A 16,905-nucleotide genomic window follows, 5' to 3' on the forward strand; every position below is an offset into this window, starting at 1 on the left:
CGATAAATAACACTGAGATGAACATCTTTTTTATTGCATTTCTAGTTTTCCTTAAGATTCATTCACAGAAGTGTAGAAACTGAGCCAACAACCATGAACTTTGTGAGGGTTCTTGACACATAAATTGCTTTCCAGAAAGTTTATTCTGATTTACGTGCTTATCAACAGAGCGCGACCTTTCCCATCTCCCCCCCGGGTGTAATCTTTATGAAATCCTGTGTCGAGCTGATAGGGGAGAACGGGGGGCCTCGCTGTAGTTTGCTTCCCTCCCACCCCTAGTGGTGCCGGGTCTTCTTTGTCATTTTTAGCCAATCAGAGTTCTTGCATTTCAGTTATCTTCCGTCAGCATCGCCTGTTTCTACACTGGGGGCTCCATGTCTTTCTGACGGAGTTGGGCGGGTGGTCACGTGATGAGACTGTTGACATCTCATCTGATGAATATCTTGTATGTTTTTCTGGGGTGGTGATCACGCCTCATGTTTGTACCCCCATCCTCCGAACGTGCACGAAGGATGCGTCCTCCCGCCGTACCCCACGGTGACGTCTCACCTGGCCCTCCCGTCTCTCCAGGGCTCTCTCCTCACCCAGACCCTGCTGCAGACCCTGCTCTGGGGGAGTCTGGGCAGCCGCCACCTCCGGCAGCAGCACCGAGGCTTCTGGAGGATCCCCCGGCCAGGGCCCCACCTGCCGCAGTGCCTGGCAGTTCAAGCCTGTTTCTCTCTGTTCCCCCAAAAGACTGTTCCAGACCTTCCTCGCTCTCCTGGGCTGCTGCCCTCCCACCCCGGCCGGCCAGCCACAATGACCTTGTCTAAGACTTAACAGAGAGAGGGTCAGACGCCACTCAGGGCTGTCTGCAAAGCTTCTACCCCACCCGCTCCTGCCCTTCCTGACGGAGGCTCTGTCTCTCCTCCCAGCCCCAGCCCCCAGCCCTGTGCTCCGGTCCGAACCCCGCCCGCCTCCTCTGGAGCCTTACCCTGCCATCTCCTTTCCTCCCTGGGGGCCACAAGGCATCCTCCTGGTGGCTTGTTGAAACAGCTCAAGTCGCCCCCGTTTAAAGAGACTAGAAACCTGTCACCCTCACCTGTCCAGGTCCGCCAGCCGCTGCACCGTCTCTTCAAGCCGCTCCCCAGAGCGCCGGCCCCCTCCCGCCCTGCTTGGTGCCCTCACTCTGTGGGCTCGTGTCTGTGTGTCTGGGAGAGCGTGTGCCGGGCTATCGGCCGCACGCAGGGCCGAGCCCAGGAGGCGCAGCCGGGCTCCTGGTGCCTGTTCTTGGCCCGACCGCCTGGCCTCCCCCTGCCTAGATGTTGCTTTGTGCTGTTTCCCGCCACGCTGTGATACCTGATGGCCTTAGCGGGGAGCATCTTAGGCTCTGTGGGCTGAGCAGTTGTCGCCACAGGTGTGTGACTGTAGCCTGGCCCGCTTCCGGCACCCTTTGGGGTGGGCGGGACACGCCAGCCCCGGCCCTGGCGGCCCGGTCACCAGAACCTCCTCGGGGATCCGAGGGGTCGTGTCTGCGGAGTGTCCCCCAGCTCAGCGCCGGCCACGAGGTAGCTGATGGGGGCTGGAGGATAAAGAGCCTCCCAGGGAAGATGAATGCTTTTGTTTTCGCCCCTGCGGGCGGCGAGCTCCGCGGTGTGTGGCAGTTGAGTCAGCGGGACCTGCACAGCTCTGAGGTTCCTCCCCAGCGAGGCGGCAGCTGCAGGCAGGCGGGCGGGGACAAGCCGGCTCCACAGAAGGGAGCAGCCGCCGTGCTGGGACCCAGCTGGGCGTGCAGTGGGCTCTTGAGGGCCGGCAGGTGGCAGGGGACAGGACCTGAAAAAGAAAGAGAAGGATCCAGACCGCTGGCTGGAGGGTGAGGGCATCTCTGTGCCCCCGCTCTCTGCCCCCGTCCTCACGGTCACACTGCCTGTTTCTGCCAGCCTGTCCCGGGAGCGGGGCTAGACAGGGGCCGAGGGGCCGACTGCCCCGACTGGGCTGTGGTGCCAGGACCCCGTGCAGGTAGGAAGCTCTCTGGGCCGATGGGGAGGCCACACTGGCTGCAGGTGGGTGGGATTGCAGGGAGCGGGGCAGATCAGCCAGGTGCAAGGCCCCCAAGGCACCTGCCACCCCACCCGGCTCTGCCTCCCAAGGTACTTGAGTAGGGGAGCAGCCCGGGCCTCTTCCCCGCCCCTGCGGGAGCCCTCAATCTGTGCGCGTCTGCATGCACTGGGCCCGGTGCCAACTTATGCTGGGCGCCCGCCCGTGAGATGTGCATTTGATGGTAGTGCAGTTCCCCCACTCCCTCTGTCACTCGAAATATTTAACATTCTCCACTGCATGTTGTCTCGCATCCTGCGTGTCTGGGGTGTCTTTCCTGATGAGCCAGGTCCATGCCGGGTCTGGGTGTGGGAGCGTCCTGGGTCCGATGGGGACCTGGGAGGGGCTGACACAAGCCGCCTCCCCGTCGCGGGGTTGGCTGGCTGGGGTGGGGGGGGGCAGGGCAAGGAGCAGAGGTAGGGGGCTGGGAGCAGCTCTGCTGCAGTGCTGGCTCCTGGGGATGGAGTCTCTCCACAGAGAGAGCTGGAAGGTGGCTGTGCATTGCCAGGGGACGGTGGTCTAAGCAGATCAACCAGCCCAGGGCTGGACGAGCGGAGGGGGTGTTGAGTGAGAGGGGGTCCCTGGCTGAGTCCCTGCCATCACGTTGTTCTCTACTGGTTCTCACAGTATTAGCAGGAACAGGTGGGCGGGGGCGGGGAATGGGGTGCGTCTTGGCCAGCCCCATCCTCCTTATAACCCTGGCGGGGCCTCTGTCTGAGCCCCACCTGCCTCCTGCAGCCTGGCTGTCTCCATGGTAACGAGAAGCCCAGGGTCCCCCTGGGACCACTAATTAATCCCTCCCTCCCTTTGTTCCTTCCTCTGTGCTTCCCTCCCTCCCTCCCTCCTTCTTCCCTTCCTTCCCTTCTCCATCCACTACTCACCTTCCTGAAGGCTCACTGTGTCCCAGCCTGGCCTGGGGGCGGAGTTCCCGGTGAGGATGGTGGCAGGGGTCCCTGCCTGACCTGGAGGAGCCCTGGAGGGAGGGGGGCGGCCAGCTGATAGTTTCTCCATTTCAAATGGACCCTCTCCTGCGACTCCCGATGCTGGTGTGTTTATTTCTTCCTCTTTTCTTTTCTCCTTGGCACTTTTCACCCTCCTAAGCCAGCAGGACTTTTATCACTGGGAGAAAACAAACCCTGAGTTCCGAACAAATAAAGGCGTTTCCTAAGGACAGAGGTGAAGTCAGCTTCCCAAGACCCCAGCTTCTCGCTCCCTTTTTACAACTTAATGAACGTGTTTATTTTAAAAACACTCTCAGAGGGAATACCTGTTTATCATAAAAGAAAAATCATCTATAATGAATGTCATCACCCAGGAAAACTACCGTTAGCATTTAGACGTCATCCTTCTGGATCATGTGCACACACACAGACACACGGACACACACACACACAAAGACATGCACAGACACACGGACACACACACAGACACGTGGACACACACACAAAGACACACACGGACACACACACACACAAAGACACACGGACGCACACACACACACAAAGACACACACAGACACACGGACGCACACACACACAAAGACACGCACAGACACACGGACACACACAAAGACACACACGGACACACACAAAGACACACACAGACACACGGACGCACACACACACAAAGACACACACAGACACACGGACACACGAAAACACACACACACGGACACACAACACACAAAGACACACAGACACAGAAATACTCACAAACTTACACACATAGACACACACAGACACACGGACACACACGAAGGCACACACACACGGACACACACAAAGACACACAGACACACGGACGCACACACACACAAAGACAGACACACGGACACACACGAAGACACACACAGACACACGGACGCGCACACACACAAAGACACACAGACACAGAAATACTCACAAACTTACACACATAGACACAGACACACACAGAGACACAGAGATACACACGGATACAGACACACAAATACACAGATACACACACATAGAGACACACACAGGGACACAAAAATACACACGCATACAGACTCACACACACACACAGAGACACACAGAGACACACGCGGACTTGCCTTCAGCCTGACGCCACGCCCTGCTCAGCACCCAGCGAGGATCAGTGTGTTCCGTCCCGGTCCTTAACCATCGGTCCGTCAGCACATTCCCGGGCATCTGGGTTGGGGAAGCCCGGCAAGGGCGCCACACCCACGTCCTTACTGCAGGACTTCTCAGAGCCTTGATAGCTGACGTGCCCGGAGGTGGAGTATGTTACTTCGCTGCTCCCACACTCACTGGTCAGAACCCCCCTGTCCTCTAGGACCCCGTTATGCATGCCTGGTGGGTACTGTTTTCTCGTTCAGAACATCTTTATGGGACAGCCCCTCTGCGTGCAGCCCTGCTCTAGGGCCTGGGACAGCAGAGAACGAGGGGACAAGGCTTAGTCCTGGAGCGGTCACCCGAGTCCTGGAGCTGGGAGAGAGAGAGGAACACAGCCCAAACACAGTCAGGGAGCCACGCCAGCCTCCATGTGGTCCCCCAAGACCCCGAGCCCAGAGCGAGCCTGTCCCGAGGCCTGTGGCGTCAGCAATAGGGAGGGGGCAGGGCTGAGTCAGGGGTTCTGGGGAGGGTCTTTGCTGACATGGCACAGAGCTGGGAGGGCTGCCAGATGCTCCCCCCTCCCCCGACTGCATCCTTCCTGCTACAGATCTTGATTAGCTTCTCGGTAAATTTCATTTGATCCGTGCGCCCTGGAGATCAGGGCTTTCAAGATCCGGTTCCGGTTCTGGTCATTCAGGAAGGAGACTAAAGCTTCAAACTGGGGGCTGTGCCCGGAGCAGCCCCTGGGAGCTGGGCTGGGGGATGTGCGCCCTGCAGCGGGGACCCAGGGGAGGGCCCCAAAGCAGGCGGACGCACAGCCGCTTCTCCAGGGAATGGAAGAGGCCATGGATGGCTTTAGGGAGGAAAAGGGGGTGCCTGCTTCCCATGGGGTAGGGGAGGCCCATCCCTCCGTGCTTCCCACAGCTGGGGGAGGGGGGAGGGGTTGGCTGCTCGTCTCTGCAGGGAGGGGAGGGAGTTTCTGCAGCCCAGAGACACTGCCACATCTCCACGGTGCCAGGCCGGTCCCTAATGTCCACGGTAGGGCCGCGCTCAGAGCCCTCCACTCTGCCTGGATACCGCTGAGGAACAGCGCTCGCTCTGTGCCCCCGGAGGCTGCATTCCTAACGAGCCTGGTTCTGTCTGATTAAAGATGACAGCCGCTTGTCAGAAGGCACAAGACATCGTTTTCAAACCACGCACCGCAAAATCTCATGGGCTTTTGATACACTTTCAAAATCTGCGCCATCTTGAGTCCCAGCTGGGTAAGGGGCTGCGCTGCCTCCCGGGCTGGGGCTGGGGTGACGGCACAGATGACTGAGGCCCTTCTAGGACAGTTGTAGGGAGGAAAGGGCTCTGACGGAGCAGGGGCTGCTGCTGGGTTCCGATCACGTGGAACGCCCCGGCCACCATGGCCACTGCGAGACAGAGCAGAGCAGCAGTGGGGGTTGATGCCAGGGGTGAGGACACTTTTATTTTAGACTTCGTGAGCCTGTCTCAGCAGCTTGGGCTGCTATGCTATGAACTGCGAGGCTTAAACAACGGCTCTAGAGGCTGGAAGTCCGAGATCAAGGTGCCAGTGCACTGGGTTCCCGGCTTGGAGATTGTCACCTTCTCCCTGTGTCCTCCCGCGGCAGAGAGCTCTGCTGTCTCATCTTGTAAGGACACGAGTGTCCTTATAAGACATCCTGGGGGCCCCACGTGGCTTTTCATGGCTGAATAATCTGCCGTTGTGTTTATCACACTCACATTTGGACATTTGGGCGGGTTCCACCTTCTGGCTACTGGGAATAACGCTGCTGTGAAGATTTACGTGCGCGTCATTGTGTGGACCCAGGTTTTTATCTCTTTTGTTCTCTTCCTTTTTCCTAAATACCTAGGAGTGGAATCGCTGGGCTGTATGGTAGTTCTGTGTTTAACTTTTGGAGGCACTGACAGTGTTTTCCACAGTGGCTGCACCGTTTTGCATCCCCACCACCGATGTGCAAGGGTTCCAGTTTCTCCGTATCCTCACTAGCACTTGTTATTTTCCATTTTGTTTTCATTACAGTCGCCCTCGTGGGTGTGAGGTGGTGTCATTGTCGTTTGGATTTGCTTTTCCTGAATGACAGTCATGCTGAGCATCTCTGATTTGCTTCTTGGCCGTTCCTGTATCTTCTTTGGGGAAAAAATGTCCGTCTAAGCCGTTTGCCTGTTTTTTAACTGGACTGTTTGTCTTTTTGTTGTTGAGCTGTAAGAGCTCTTTATATATTCTGATCCTAAACGCTTATCAGATCTGTGATTTGCAAATATTGTCTCCCATTCTGTAGTTTGTCTTTTCACTTTCTTGATAACGTCCTTTGATGCACAAAAGTTGTTAATTTTTATGAAGTCCAACTTATCTATTGTGTTGTTGCGGCTCACGCTTTCCGTGTCATATCCGAAAATCCACAGACAAATCTGGGGTCAGCAAAATATACCCGTGTTTTCTTCTGTGGTTTTATACTTCTGTGGGAAAACTCTCTTACTGGCATGTAACACACAGAGGAGTCCATGAATCTCACACACTGGACACACCCAAGCCACCAGCACCCAGACCAAGAAAACACATGCCCTGCACCCCAGACAGCCCCCTGGGGCCCCCAAGGCAGCCACCACCCTGACTCTGACCGTATAGATTCATTTGCCTCGTTTTGAACTTTGTAAAAATGGAATCGGCTCCGCGGTGTCTGGTTTCCTTCCTCGGCCTTGAGTCTGTTCTAGGCCTCCAAGTTGATTGCTCAGGGTGTGGGGTTTGGGGGTGCGTGGGCATGGGGTGCACACCACAGAGTGAGGGACCCTTCCCGCTGGGGACAGAGGCCACAAAGGCCAGACTCCTGGGCGCCAAGCCTGGCTCCACCCCCTCCTGCTGTGTGACCTTGCTCAGCTTCCTCCACCTCTCTGTGCCCTGGTGGAAACAAAGGTAGTCATGAACCTCACAGGCTGTCACAGGATGAAGACCAGTCAGTGTGTGAAGCGGCTTCTTGCCTCTCCCTGTAGAAATAAGCGGTGTCCCCGTCGCTGCTGGGGCGTTTGCCGGCTGCTGGGTTGGGGGGTGCTTTCCAGAGGGAAGAGTGTGGACGCTGGGCCGGGCCCTGGCGGTGGCCGCAGGGCTGTTTCTCTGCTCAGCCTTGATTCTCATTGGTCGGGCTGGGGTTTCAAGCCTGTCCTCCTACAGACTGTCCCCACGGCTTTCTCTCTCCACCTGACTCACGTGTAGACGTGCCGTGTAGACCACAGTGTGTGCTTCCTCCCCCAAGTGGCTGTCACAGAACTCCTGCTGTTTGATGTCATGAGGGTGGGTTGTCCCCCCGACCCAGAGTGAAGGGGGTGCCTGCCTGAGGAAGGCGTGAGGACAGGTCAGAGGTCACAATGTTTAAAGCACGTGAGTCCTCAGTTGACACCTGGGACCTGATAGCAGGTGGTTTCTATGAAAGCTACAGCGCTGTTCCAATCCCCTGTTTGTACCTCAAGGACGGAGCTGCTCTGACCGCTCGGCATTTTAAGGCTGAAGTGGCAGCTTCACCCTCACTCTGCCTGGGCCCAGTGCTGCAATGTGACCTGCTCCCCAGATAGATTCCTGAGACTAGGGGTTCCTGCAATGGCCCCGTGCCAGGCCCTGCCCTCGGAGGCTCACTGTCCAGCGGGGAAGACTCACCCGAAATAATTGTCAAACCCTGTGAAAATGGGGCTGTGGGAGCCCAGAGCAGGGAAGCAATCAGGGGAAGCTTCCAAGAGGAGGTGGCGTTGGAGATGAGATCGGGAACATTCCAGGTGGTCCCGGGTGCGAGAGTGGGGAGGGCAGTCCTGGTGGAAGGGGCTGCAGGTGCAAAGGCCTGGAGGCCGCAGAGCCGGCAGGACTGAGCACTCGGCATTCTCACGCTTCCCCAAGCATCCCTTTGCCTGGAGACACATGTGGGCCACGCAGACTGACACCTCCGGTCCCACACGCAGGAAGGGAGTCTGTTCCGGATTCTTCCTCCCTGATACTCAGGGGTCCCCTCGGGCCTGGTTTGCACCGAAGGCACCGGTGGGGAAGGGGAAGGAAAGTGAGGTGCTTGTAATGAATTTGCACCCCGTTACTTACTGATTCAGGAGAGTATTACTAATTCACTTTCAGAGAGCGGTGATTAACCTTCGCATCTCAGGAAAGAGTGAGGGGGTTACATCCACATCTAGCAGCAGGCTGCAGCCACACCCAGCCCAGGTGAAGGAACAGTCAGTGTACAGTCATGCTGAAGACACCGTGTAGAAATAAGCCAAACTTGCCAATGTCCTTTGTTTTGGTTATTTCGGTATTAATATTTTAATCGATTTGAATGGGTTTCAAGAATGATAGAAACAGCAAAACGCTCCTGGAGAAAACTGAGCGATACAGAGAGACAAAAAGAAAATGATCTATCACTTTCACCCCACCTGTCCTGTCCCTCCATCTGGGGAAATAACGTTAGGTCCTCCCTCCCCGCCCCACCAAGATAGAGAGGTGCATGGGACTTGGCCCCCCTCTGCCTCGTGGGTGGGGCAGACCCATCCACCACTGAGCCGGGAGGAGCTGGCGACACAGCTGCTCTCCCGGAGGCCGGTCTCTGCTCCCAGGCGTGGCCCCAGCGGGCAGGGGCCACATTCACACACCCTGGACGGCCTGGGGCACCACCGGTCCCGTCCCATCCCCCTGGGTGTGGGCTCTCCACCACACAGCCCGCCTTCCTGCCTCACCTGAGCACCTGCGTGAGGACACGCCGTGCCCTGAGCAGAAACACCTGTGCTTTGTGCTTTTTCCAGGCGGGGGAGAAGCACTTCCACCCTCTGTGTGCGCTATGTGTCGGGTGCGGCCGGATGTTCGCGGAAGGCGAGGAGATGTATCTGCAAGGTAAGAAGGAGAGCGTGCTGCTCGGGACCCGAGGGCACCAGACAGGCGGCCCCCGGGCCCACGTCCTGTGCCGGGTGTGCCCTGGCGTGTCAGCGAGCTTTCCCGCTAGTTAGGGAACCCCGCCCCCAGCAGGGATGGGGGTCCAGGGCCCAGCATGCTCTCCCCACGGAGCACCCGCCAGAGTCGGCAGAGTGACAGCCTGCCCGGTTTTGCATCGTCCATCCACGTGATGTCCGTGAACCTGAGATGGACGCGATAAGAGAAAGGCCAAATTCAGGAGCAAGATGCAGGAGTGTTGGAAATTTGGGTCCCAGCAGCCAAACGGGGATGGATGTGGTCTGTGGTCGCTTCAAGCCTGTCCTGAAAGCCCCTCAGCTCAGGGCTTTCCCCCGCACTACCCTCCCTTGATTGATGGGGGAGTGTGGAGACCACGGGCCGCTCCTGAGGCTTTTCTCCTGGTCAAGGGAGTCGCCAAAGTGTCGGTAAAGAGAGTTCTGGAGAAAAACATAGCCAACCTTCTAACCCATTTCGTGGCATTTCATGGGAAATCCCCAACCCATTCACCATTAAAATAATAATAATAATAGAATAAAGGCGAGGCGTTCTGTGGCCACCAGACCTGGAGAAGCAGCAGGTGACAGCCAGTTGCCCCCTCCCTCCTTCTGCAGTGACCCTGTTCAGCTCGTTCCTGCTTTTGTTCAAAGAATTGCACCAACACTCAGACCGGAGCACCCAGCTCCCAGCTATTGCTTTACATGTTTATTCACCGGGGTGCTAGGAGTTCTCCTTCGAGCTACACTTAGTTTTATCACCTTGAAGACCCACCCCATCCCTGTGGCTTATTCATTCCCAAGCCTTGATGAAGAAAGATTATTTGGACACTTGTCAAAATGGTAGGAAGACAGTATATTCAGGACATGGCAGAAGGTGGGAGGGGAGTCAGGCCAACTCCGAATTCACAAGGACGGGGGATTTATAGCCAAGGAGGGGGTGGGGATTAGGGGGGGACGGGTGGATGGAAAATTACCAAGAGGAAAGGCCGAGAAGGATTCCTGCTGAAGACAGGCCAGCGGCCTAGACGCAAAGTCAAAGGTGGGGCTGAGGCTCCCCAGTGCCCTCGCTGACACTGGGCTCGCAGGTTGAAGGCCTTCCCCGAGGGGCCTGGGTGGGATGGGTTAGTTGCTGAGACCCCCTGTCTCTGTAGTCACATTGTCTTTTCAAGGACGTCAGTGTCTCCGTGACCTTGGAGGCAAGCTGAGTAGGGCCAGACGGGCCATTGGATGACCTCACCCGGCGTCCTTCTGGGGCCGTGTATCACACAGGCCTCCCTTTCTGAGACTGAACCTCGTGGGGTGACGTCAGCCAGGACGGCCTTGTCCCCAGCGTCCCCTCTTGTTCTTCAGTCTTGAGAGCTTATGAAAGGGGTCCTTTACGTACGTCTGGGTGGGGAGGGGTCACCCTGCCCGAGGCGCCCACGCCCACTGTAAGTGGCACCTTCAGGACGTACTGACGCCTAGCACAGTGGCATCGAGCCGGCAGCTTGGGGACACGAGCTGGCCATCAAGGGGACCCAGTCTCAGAACAAAGATGCTCTTCATGGCTCTGGGCTCCCTGTTCCTGATGCGGGACCTGCCCTGACTTTCTGTGGGATGTCGCAGCCCATCCCGTCGCCTCCCAGCCTCTTTCCCAGTCTGCGCCGGAAGGGTTCAGACCCGGTCGGTGATTTTCACGCCCCACTCCACGGAGCACCAGAGTCCCACGGTGAGGGGCCCCTTCAGGGCTCTGGCCCTGCCCTGCACGGACACCCCGAGACCCTCTGCCTGGTCCACCTGGATGCTGGGGCTCCAGGAGGGCGTATTTGACGGCTGAATCCCATGCAGCAAAAGCTCCAAGGAGCAGAGGTCCCGGAGAGCCCTTTAGCCTCCGAGGGAGATGAGGTGCCCCCCCGCCAAATACCAGCACTGCCACCCAGCCCTGGACGCACCTTCCTGTCTGCAGACTCAGTGAACATAGGCGGGGGAGTCTGACTCTCACTAATTATCAGGGAGACCCAGATTAAAATAACGCGTTGATGTTATTTTTCCCACTGGGTGGACGAGGGTTAAAAGGAAAGACACATCCCCATGCTATGGGGATTGGAGGAAACGGGCGTCTTACCTGGCTCGTGGGCGAAAACTGGGAAATTGCCAAGATGCCCCAAGAGCCTTAAAAATGCCCACACCTGGGCTTCCCTGGTGGCGCAGTGGTTGAGTCCGCCTGCCGATGCAGGGGACACGGGTTCGCGCCCCGGTCCGGGAAGATCCCACATGCTGCGGAGCGGCTGGGCCCGTGAGCCATGGCTGCTGAGCCTGCGCGTCCGGAGCCTGTGCTCCGCAACGGGAGAGGCCACAACAGTGAGAGGCCCGCGTACCACAAAAAAAAAAAAAAAAAAAAAAAAATGCCCACACCCTCTGAGCCAAGACCCCACTTTTAGGAAGCCCTCAAGCAAATCAGAGAGATGGGGTGGAACTCGTGTACAATGGACTCCCCGCAACTTTTTTTTAAATATAAATTTACTTACTCATTTGGCTGCGTAGGGTCTTCGTTGCTACATGTGGGCTTTCTCTAGTTGCGGCGAGTGGAGTCTACTCTTTGTTGCAGTTGCGGTGCGCTGGCTTCTCATCGCGGTGGCTTCTCTTGTTGTGGAGCACAGGCTCTAGGCACGCGGGCTTCAGTAGTTGTGGCGTGCGGGCTCAGTAGTTGTGGCTCGCGGGCTCTAGAACGCAGGCTCAGTAGTTGTGGAGCACAGGCTTAGTCGCTCTGCAGCATGTGGGATCTTCCCGGACCAGGGCTCGAACCCGTGTCCCCTGCATTGGCAGGCAGATTCTTAACCACTGCGCCACCAGGGAAGTCCCTCCCTGCAACTTTATTTAGAAATAAAACTTTGGAACTAACAGGCGAGGAGCAGATAGAGACGTTCTCATCAATCCGTACGATGCAATATTATGCAGCCCTTAAAGTTACAGTTTTGAGATTTAATTACGTGGAGAAATACTAAGACACTTATAAGCAAAAATCGCAGGATACAAAACTGTGTACCTACGTTGTATTTAATATGTATGTGTACGCTGCAAGACAGCCCGACCCAAAGTGGGTAGGAGGTTACAGATGATTTTAATTTTCCTATATATTCTTTTTTTAGGCTTGTTTAAATTTTAATCAAAAAAACAGCTATTACCTTTGTAATCATAAACAATGTTTTAAAAAAAGAAAAGCTTACGCACAAACCAACCAAGGCCCAGTCTCTCTGGGAGCTCCGGGTTGGAGCAGATATTTTCCCAGGGAGGAGCAGAAATAAGTTCCCTTCCCCGGCGTTAACTCACGTGACCCGGAGGCTTTGCAGGCGGAAATGGGGTGCAGCTCCTTCCTGCCACCACACGTTTGAGCCCCTGCTGTGTGCCGGGCCCCTACTACGTCCACTCTGCGTGGCTTGTTCGGGGGATGTGAGAATGGGATGGACAAGGCTCCCACCTCCACGCAGGGCATGGGCTGTCCTGGCAGCGGTGGATGTAAACGCGGACACGGCAGCCGTGGCCACCCGCAGAGGGTGCGTGAGTGGAGTACGGGTGGACGGAGGGAGAAAGGGGGCCGGGCTGAGGTTCAGGGAGGCCCGAGGGGGGAAGCAAGCGCTCTGGGCCCTGAAGTTATTACCCCTGTTTAGTTATATTAAATTCTGCTAAAGGCCTGAACAGGTAGGATTACTGTCGGCCCTGTGTGCAGGTGGGAAAACTCTGAGACTCGGGGAGGTCGAGTTTGAATTAGAAAAGAGCAGGGCCCTTGGGGTCCTTGGGACGCTTGGTGACCTGTTACCTTGAGGGTGGCGCCTGTAGCTGTGGAAGCTGGGTGGGGCCGGCACGAGCGAGACAGCTCAGACACCCCGCGAGTGAGCGCGGGGTCGGGCCCCCAGCCTGCAGCCCTCATCTTCACCCCACACCTAAGGTTCCCACCTGGGGTCCCCGAGGAGAGCCCTGCCCCAAGCCCTCGTTCCCCAGGCAGGTCCCACTGGGCTCCGGCCCCCCACTGCGCCCATGGGTGGGCCTGGCCACTGCCCAACCGCACAGAGAGGAACTGGTGCAGGTCGCACGGCAGCCCCTCTTGTCTCCCCTGCCTCTGAATAGAAGCCACCCACAGACCCCCTCCTCGGAGAAGCCTCGTCTGGGTGCCCGGGGTTCCGAGGGACCCCATGGGAGCATCAGATCGTGGTGGGGCGTTTCCTGTCTGTTTCATATCCTCCTCTTCCCGGTGGGGCTGTGAGCCCCCGTGATCGGCCCCAGGCCCAGCCCTGACCTGTGACTCCGGCACAGACGAAGGGGAGTGAGGGTCCGAGTGTGGACGCCAGCTCCCTCCTCCTGACACTCCGCACGGCCCCTGCATCTCCGGAAATAACGCTAACACTTCCCTCTTGGGAATCTGTCCCCAGGCTCCTCCATCTGGCACCCGGCGTGTCGACAGGCAGCCAGAACTGAAGACAAAAGCAAGGTTGGTGGAATTCAGTCTCTTCCGACGCCTTTCCCCCCGCTTCTGTGCTATCATCACACGGTTAAGAGGACGCTGGCTGGGTCTGCAGGCTTGCCGGCCGGTCCCACCAGGCTCTGGGGCAGGTGGCCCGAGGCCTGGCGATGTTGAGGTGTAAACAGGTAGATCAGCTGCTGGGTGGGACCAGGGCCCTTCCCACACTAGCCCTGCCGACCTCTTCCTTTGTTCAGTGGACGCTGATGGCTGCGGAAGTTTTGGGACAACTGCAAAGTTAGCGGGTCTCCAAACAGTCCCAAGACCGTCCATACTTCTGACGCCAGCGGCTAGTTCGAGGGGTCCTCACAGCTGCCCGCAGGTTCATTAATGTGTCTGAAGCACTCACGGAACTGTTACAGCCCCGGTTATGGTTTATCCCGGCAGGGGGCAGGGGGAGATACAGAGTGAAATCAGCCCAGCATGGGGCGGGGTCCAGGAGGGGTCCGGACACACGGTACCATTGTCTTCTCCCCGTGGAGTCCAGACTCGGCCCCTCCCAGTGACGGGTGACAGCGCACACGGAGTGTTGCCAACCAGGGAAGCTCCGGGGCCAGAGACCTTATCGGTGCCCCATTAAATGACTGATTGGTTGGTTGGTTGATTGATTGGTTGCCATGTGGTTGACTTCACTCTCCAGGTGACATGACCCAAGACCACCAGAATCATAGGGTTGGTCTTTCTGGCGTGGCCAGCCCCACTCTAAGAATTTTGGGTGCAGTTAGCCCCCTCCCTAAACAGAGACATCCTATCGGGTACGATCACCTTCCAGAAACTAGAGCAAGACCTCCCTCTGGGCCAGGCTAGACCACCCTCTAGGCCAGGCCAAATTCCTTGCCCCTCAGAGGCCCTGTGCTGGGCGCCAGGCTGCAGGTGCAGGGTGAGAAAGGAGGCCGGCATGCCCCTGACCCTTCCGGGGCTGGCATCCCAGAGAGAGGCAGAAATCAACGCCTCAGCAAGAAGATAATGCAGCAGTGGTTGGCGGGGCAGGAGAGCGGGGGAAGGACGGACCTCACCTGGGATGGTTGGGGGGGGTGGGGGTGCAGGCGGTCCTCCAGAGGAAAAGAGCGGGAGCTGAGCCAGAAGATGAGACGGTGCCAGCCCTGAAGAGAGGGAGAGGGAGTGCGGTTCCAGGCAGGGTGGGGGTTCGTGCAAAGGCCCTGGGGCAGGAACAGGGCAAGCTCCCTTTGGCTTGGGTGGCGGTGGGGTGAGCAGGGGAGGGGTCCCGCTGCCCCCGGGCTGCCACGCCTCCATCCTCACCGCTCCCTTTCTCCCCTGCGCCTTCGCAAACGCATTCCTTCCTCCAGAGATGCCCTCTCGTGCCCTTGCATCACGCATCCTGGCAAACTCCTCCTTTGGGTTTTAAGATTCACCCAGAACGTCAGCCCCTGAAGACCTTGCCAACTCCTGCTCCCGCCCCGCGTCCTCAACTCACACCCCGCAGGCAGCTCCCTCTTCCCTAAAAGCCTGGAAGAAAGGCTCCAGTCTCTCCGTCCTGATTTCCCGGCTCCCACACGAGTCCTGGCAGGTGACACACTCAAGCGTTTGCGGGTTGAAGGAAGGAAGTGAATACAAGTGAACTGCAGCCCAGGGGACGGCAGGCCCTCGAGGGGAGGCGTGTCAGCCAGCTTTGCTCTGTCAGGCACTACCAGGCCCTGTGCCAGGGGGCCCCCCACCCCTGCAGGACCCCCACTGGAAGCCACGCCCTGCAGGGCCCCGGGATAGCGTAGATGGTCCGCGGGCGGCGAGTGGTGTGTGACCCCCAGGACTCCGGGCCCGGCCTCAGGACACCAGCAACCCCTGGCTTTCCACTCTGTCCCCCACGCGTGGTGTCCCAGGCATGCCAACCCTTTTAAAGCCACCAGACAGGCTACGGATGAGCCGGGTGGCGGTGGGCCCTTGAAGACCCTGGCTACTCAGATGCCGCATAGCACGGGTCTGCATCAGTGTCTGGGAGATGGACAGGGAAACTGCTGCAGGGGGCGGGGGGACGCACGGGGTCGCTAGCGTGCCCGTGTGTGGTGTGCAGAGTGATGCTGGGATCACTGCAGAGTTCAGACCCAGCCTTCTCGGACCCAAGCCCGTGGGATACCCAGAATGCCTTTCGGGGGTGAGGGGCTCGCTCTGCTGGTGGCAGCTCTGGGTCAAGAGGCCGAGGTGACCGGGGTCCCTGGGTGGAGGCGGGGAGGGGCTGAGAGGAGCAGAGGCTGGAGAGTCAGGCAGGTCCCCCGGGAAGCGCGTGGGAGGCCGGCCGATCCGGGGGTCTGGGTGGCTCCCTGCGCCTCTGCGGCAGCTGTGTTTGGCAGGAGGGACCGTTGCCCAGAGGGATTCTGCTCCAGGAGGAAAGGGGCAGAGCGCTGCTGTTGGGCGTCCTTTGCTCTTTACTGTTGACGCTGGTTCTGTTCGTTGAGCCCTTCACTGATACCTTGCACTGTGGGAGCGAGGGGTCAGGGCTGCAGAGTCCCCCCACCCTTGGGTGGGGAGTGAGCAGAGCCAGAGCAGAAACTTGTCCCCAGACCTAGCAGACGCCGCGGGGGCTCAGGGCTTGGGAATTCCTGGTGGGCTGGATGGAGACCCACCTCGCGAACTTTGGCCCACGAGCCGTGATGGGGGCCTGGGCTGGTGGAGGGGACCCTCCTCGTACCGGGCCCTCGGGCTGGGTGGGACCCAGCCCAGTTCAGCACACTTGCCAAGCCCGTTCTGAGAGAACTGAGAGGGAAACCCTCGCATTCTCTTTGCAGTTGATTTCAGGGGGTCTGGAAGCCGCTGCTTCGGGGGCATCTGCGCCTTCGTGATGCATTCGTGGCTCTCGGCCTGCGGCACCGAGGTGACTAAATCCAAGCCCTGCTGCTCCTGATAGAGGCGGGGACAGGGGGACTAGGTGCACGTTACGTCCGAGGGCCGTGGGGACCGTCCTGCTACCCCTGGTGTGTCACGGCGACCTGGGGAAAGGTGGCCCTGAGCCGGGGTGGGAGGGCTCCGCGGAGGAGGACCACGTGCCCCGGGCCCTCTGTGTCCCCAGAGCCTCCCCTGGCCAGGTCAGCGTGCCCCGCACCAGCCCCTGGATTCTGGACCCACTGTTGAGCTGGCCTCAGGCTGCTGCCAGGCCTGGTGGCAGCAGCCACCTCTGCTCCCAGCCTGGAGGCCACTGGCCCCGGGAAGCGAGGCTCTCTGAATGCTGCAGGCTGGCAGGACAGGGAGGAAGGGAAGGCTTGTTGCCCCGGGGGCTGGTCATTTCCCCGGACTTGGCTTCCTGGGCTTGTTTCCACAGATGCTTTGGGAACATTTGGGGCAGAGGCC

General features: G+C 58.5%; 1 protein-coding gene across 1 annotated transcript in view; it reads left to right on the plus strand.

Moving 5' to 3' along the window:
• The window catches only part of ABLIM2 (actin binding LIM protein family member 2), a gene marked incomplete at its 5' end in the record, with an annotated part of 142,895 nt that overhangs the window by 59,621 nt on the left and 66,369 nt on the right, over positions 1-16,905 (plus strand). Inside the window, 2 exons of the mRNA XM_082837689.1 lie at positions 8,970-9,057; positions 13,517-13,575. Coding sequence (XP_082693815.1) covers positions 8,970-9,057; positions 13,517-13,575 — 147 coding nt within the window. The remainder of the gene's footprint in view (positions 1-8,969; positions 9,058-13,516; positions 13,576-16,905) is intronic.

The sequence above is a fragment of the Leucopleurus acutus genome (assembly GCF_964270905.1).
Source record: "Leucopleurus acutus genome assembly, chromosome: 4".
Classification (NCBI taxonomy): Eukaryota; Metazoa; Chordata; class Mammalia; order Artiodactyla; family Delphinidae; genus Leucopleurus; species Leucopleurus acutus.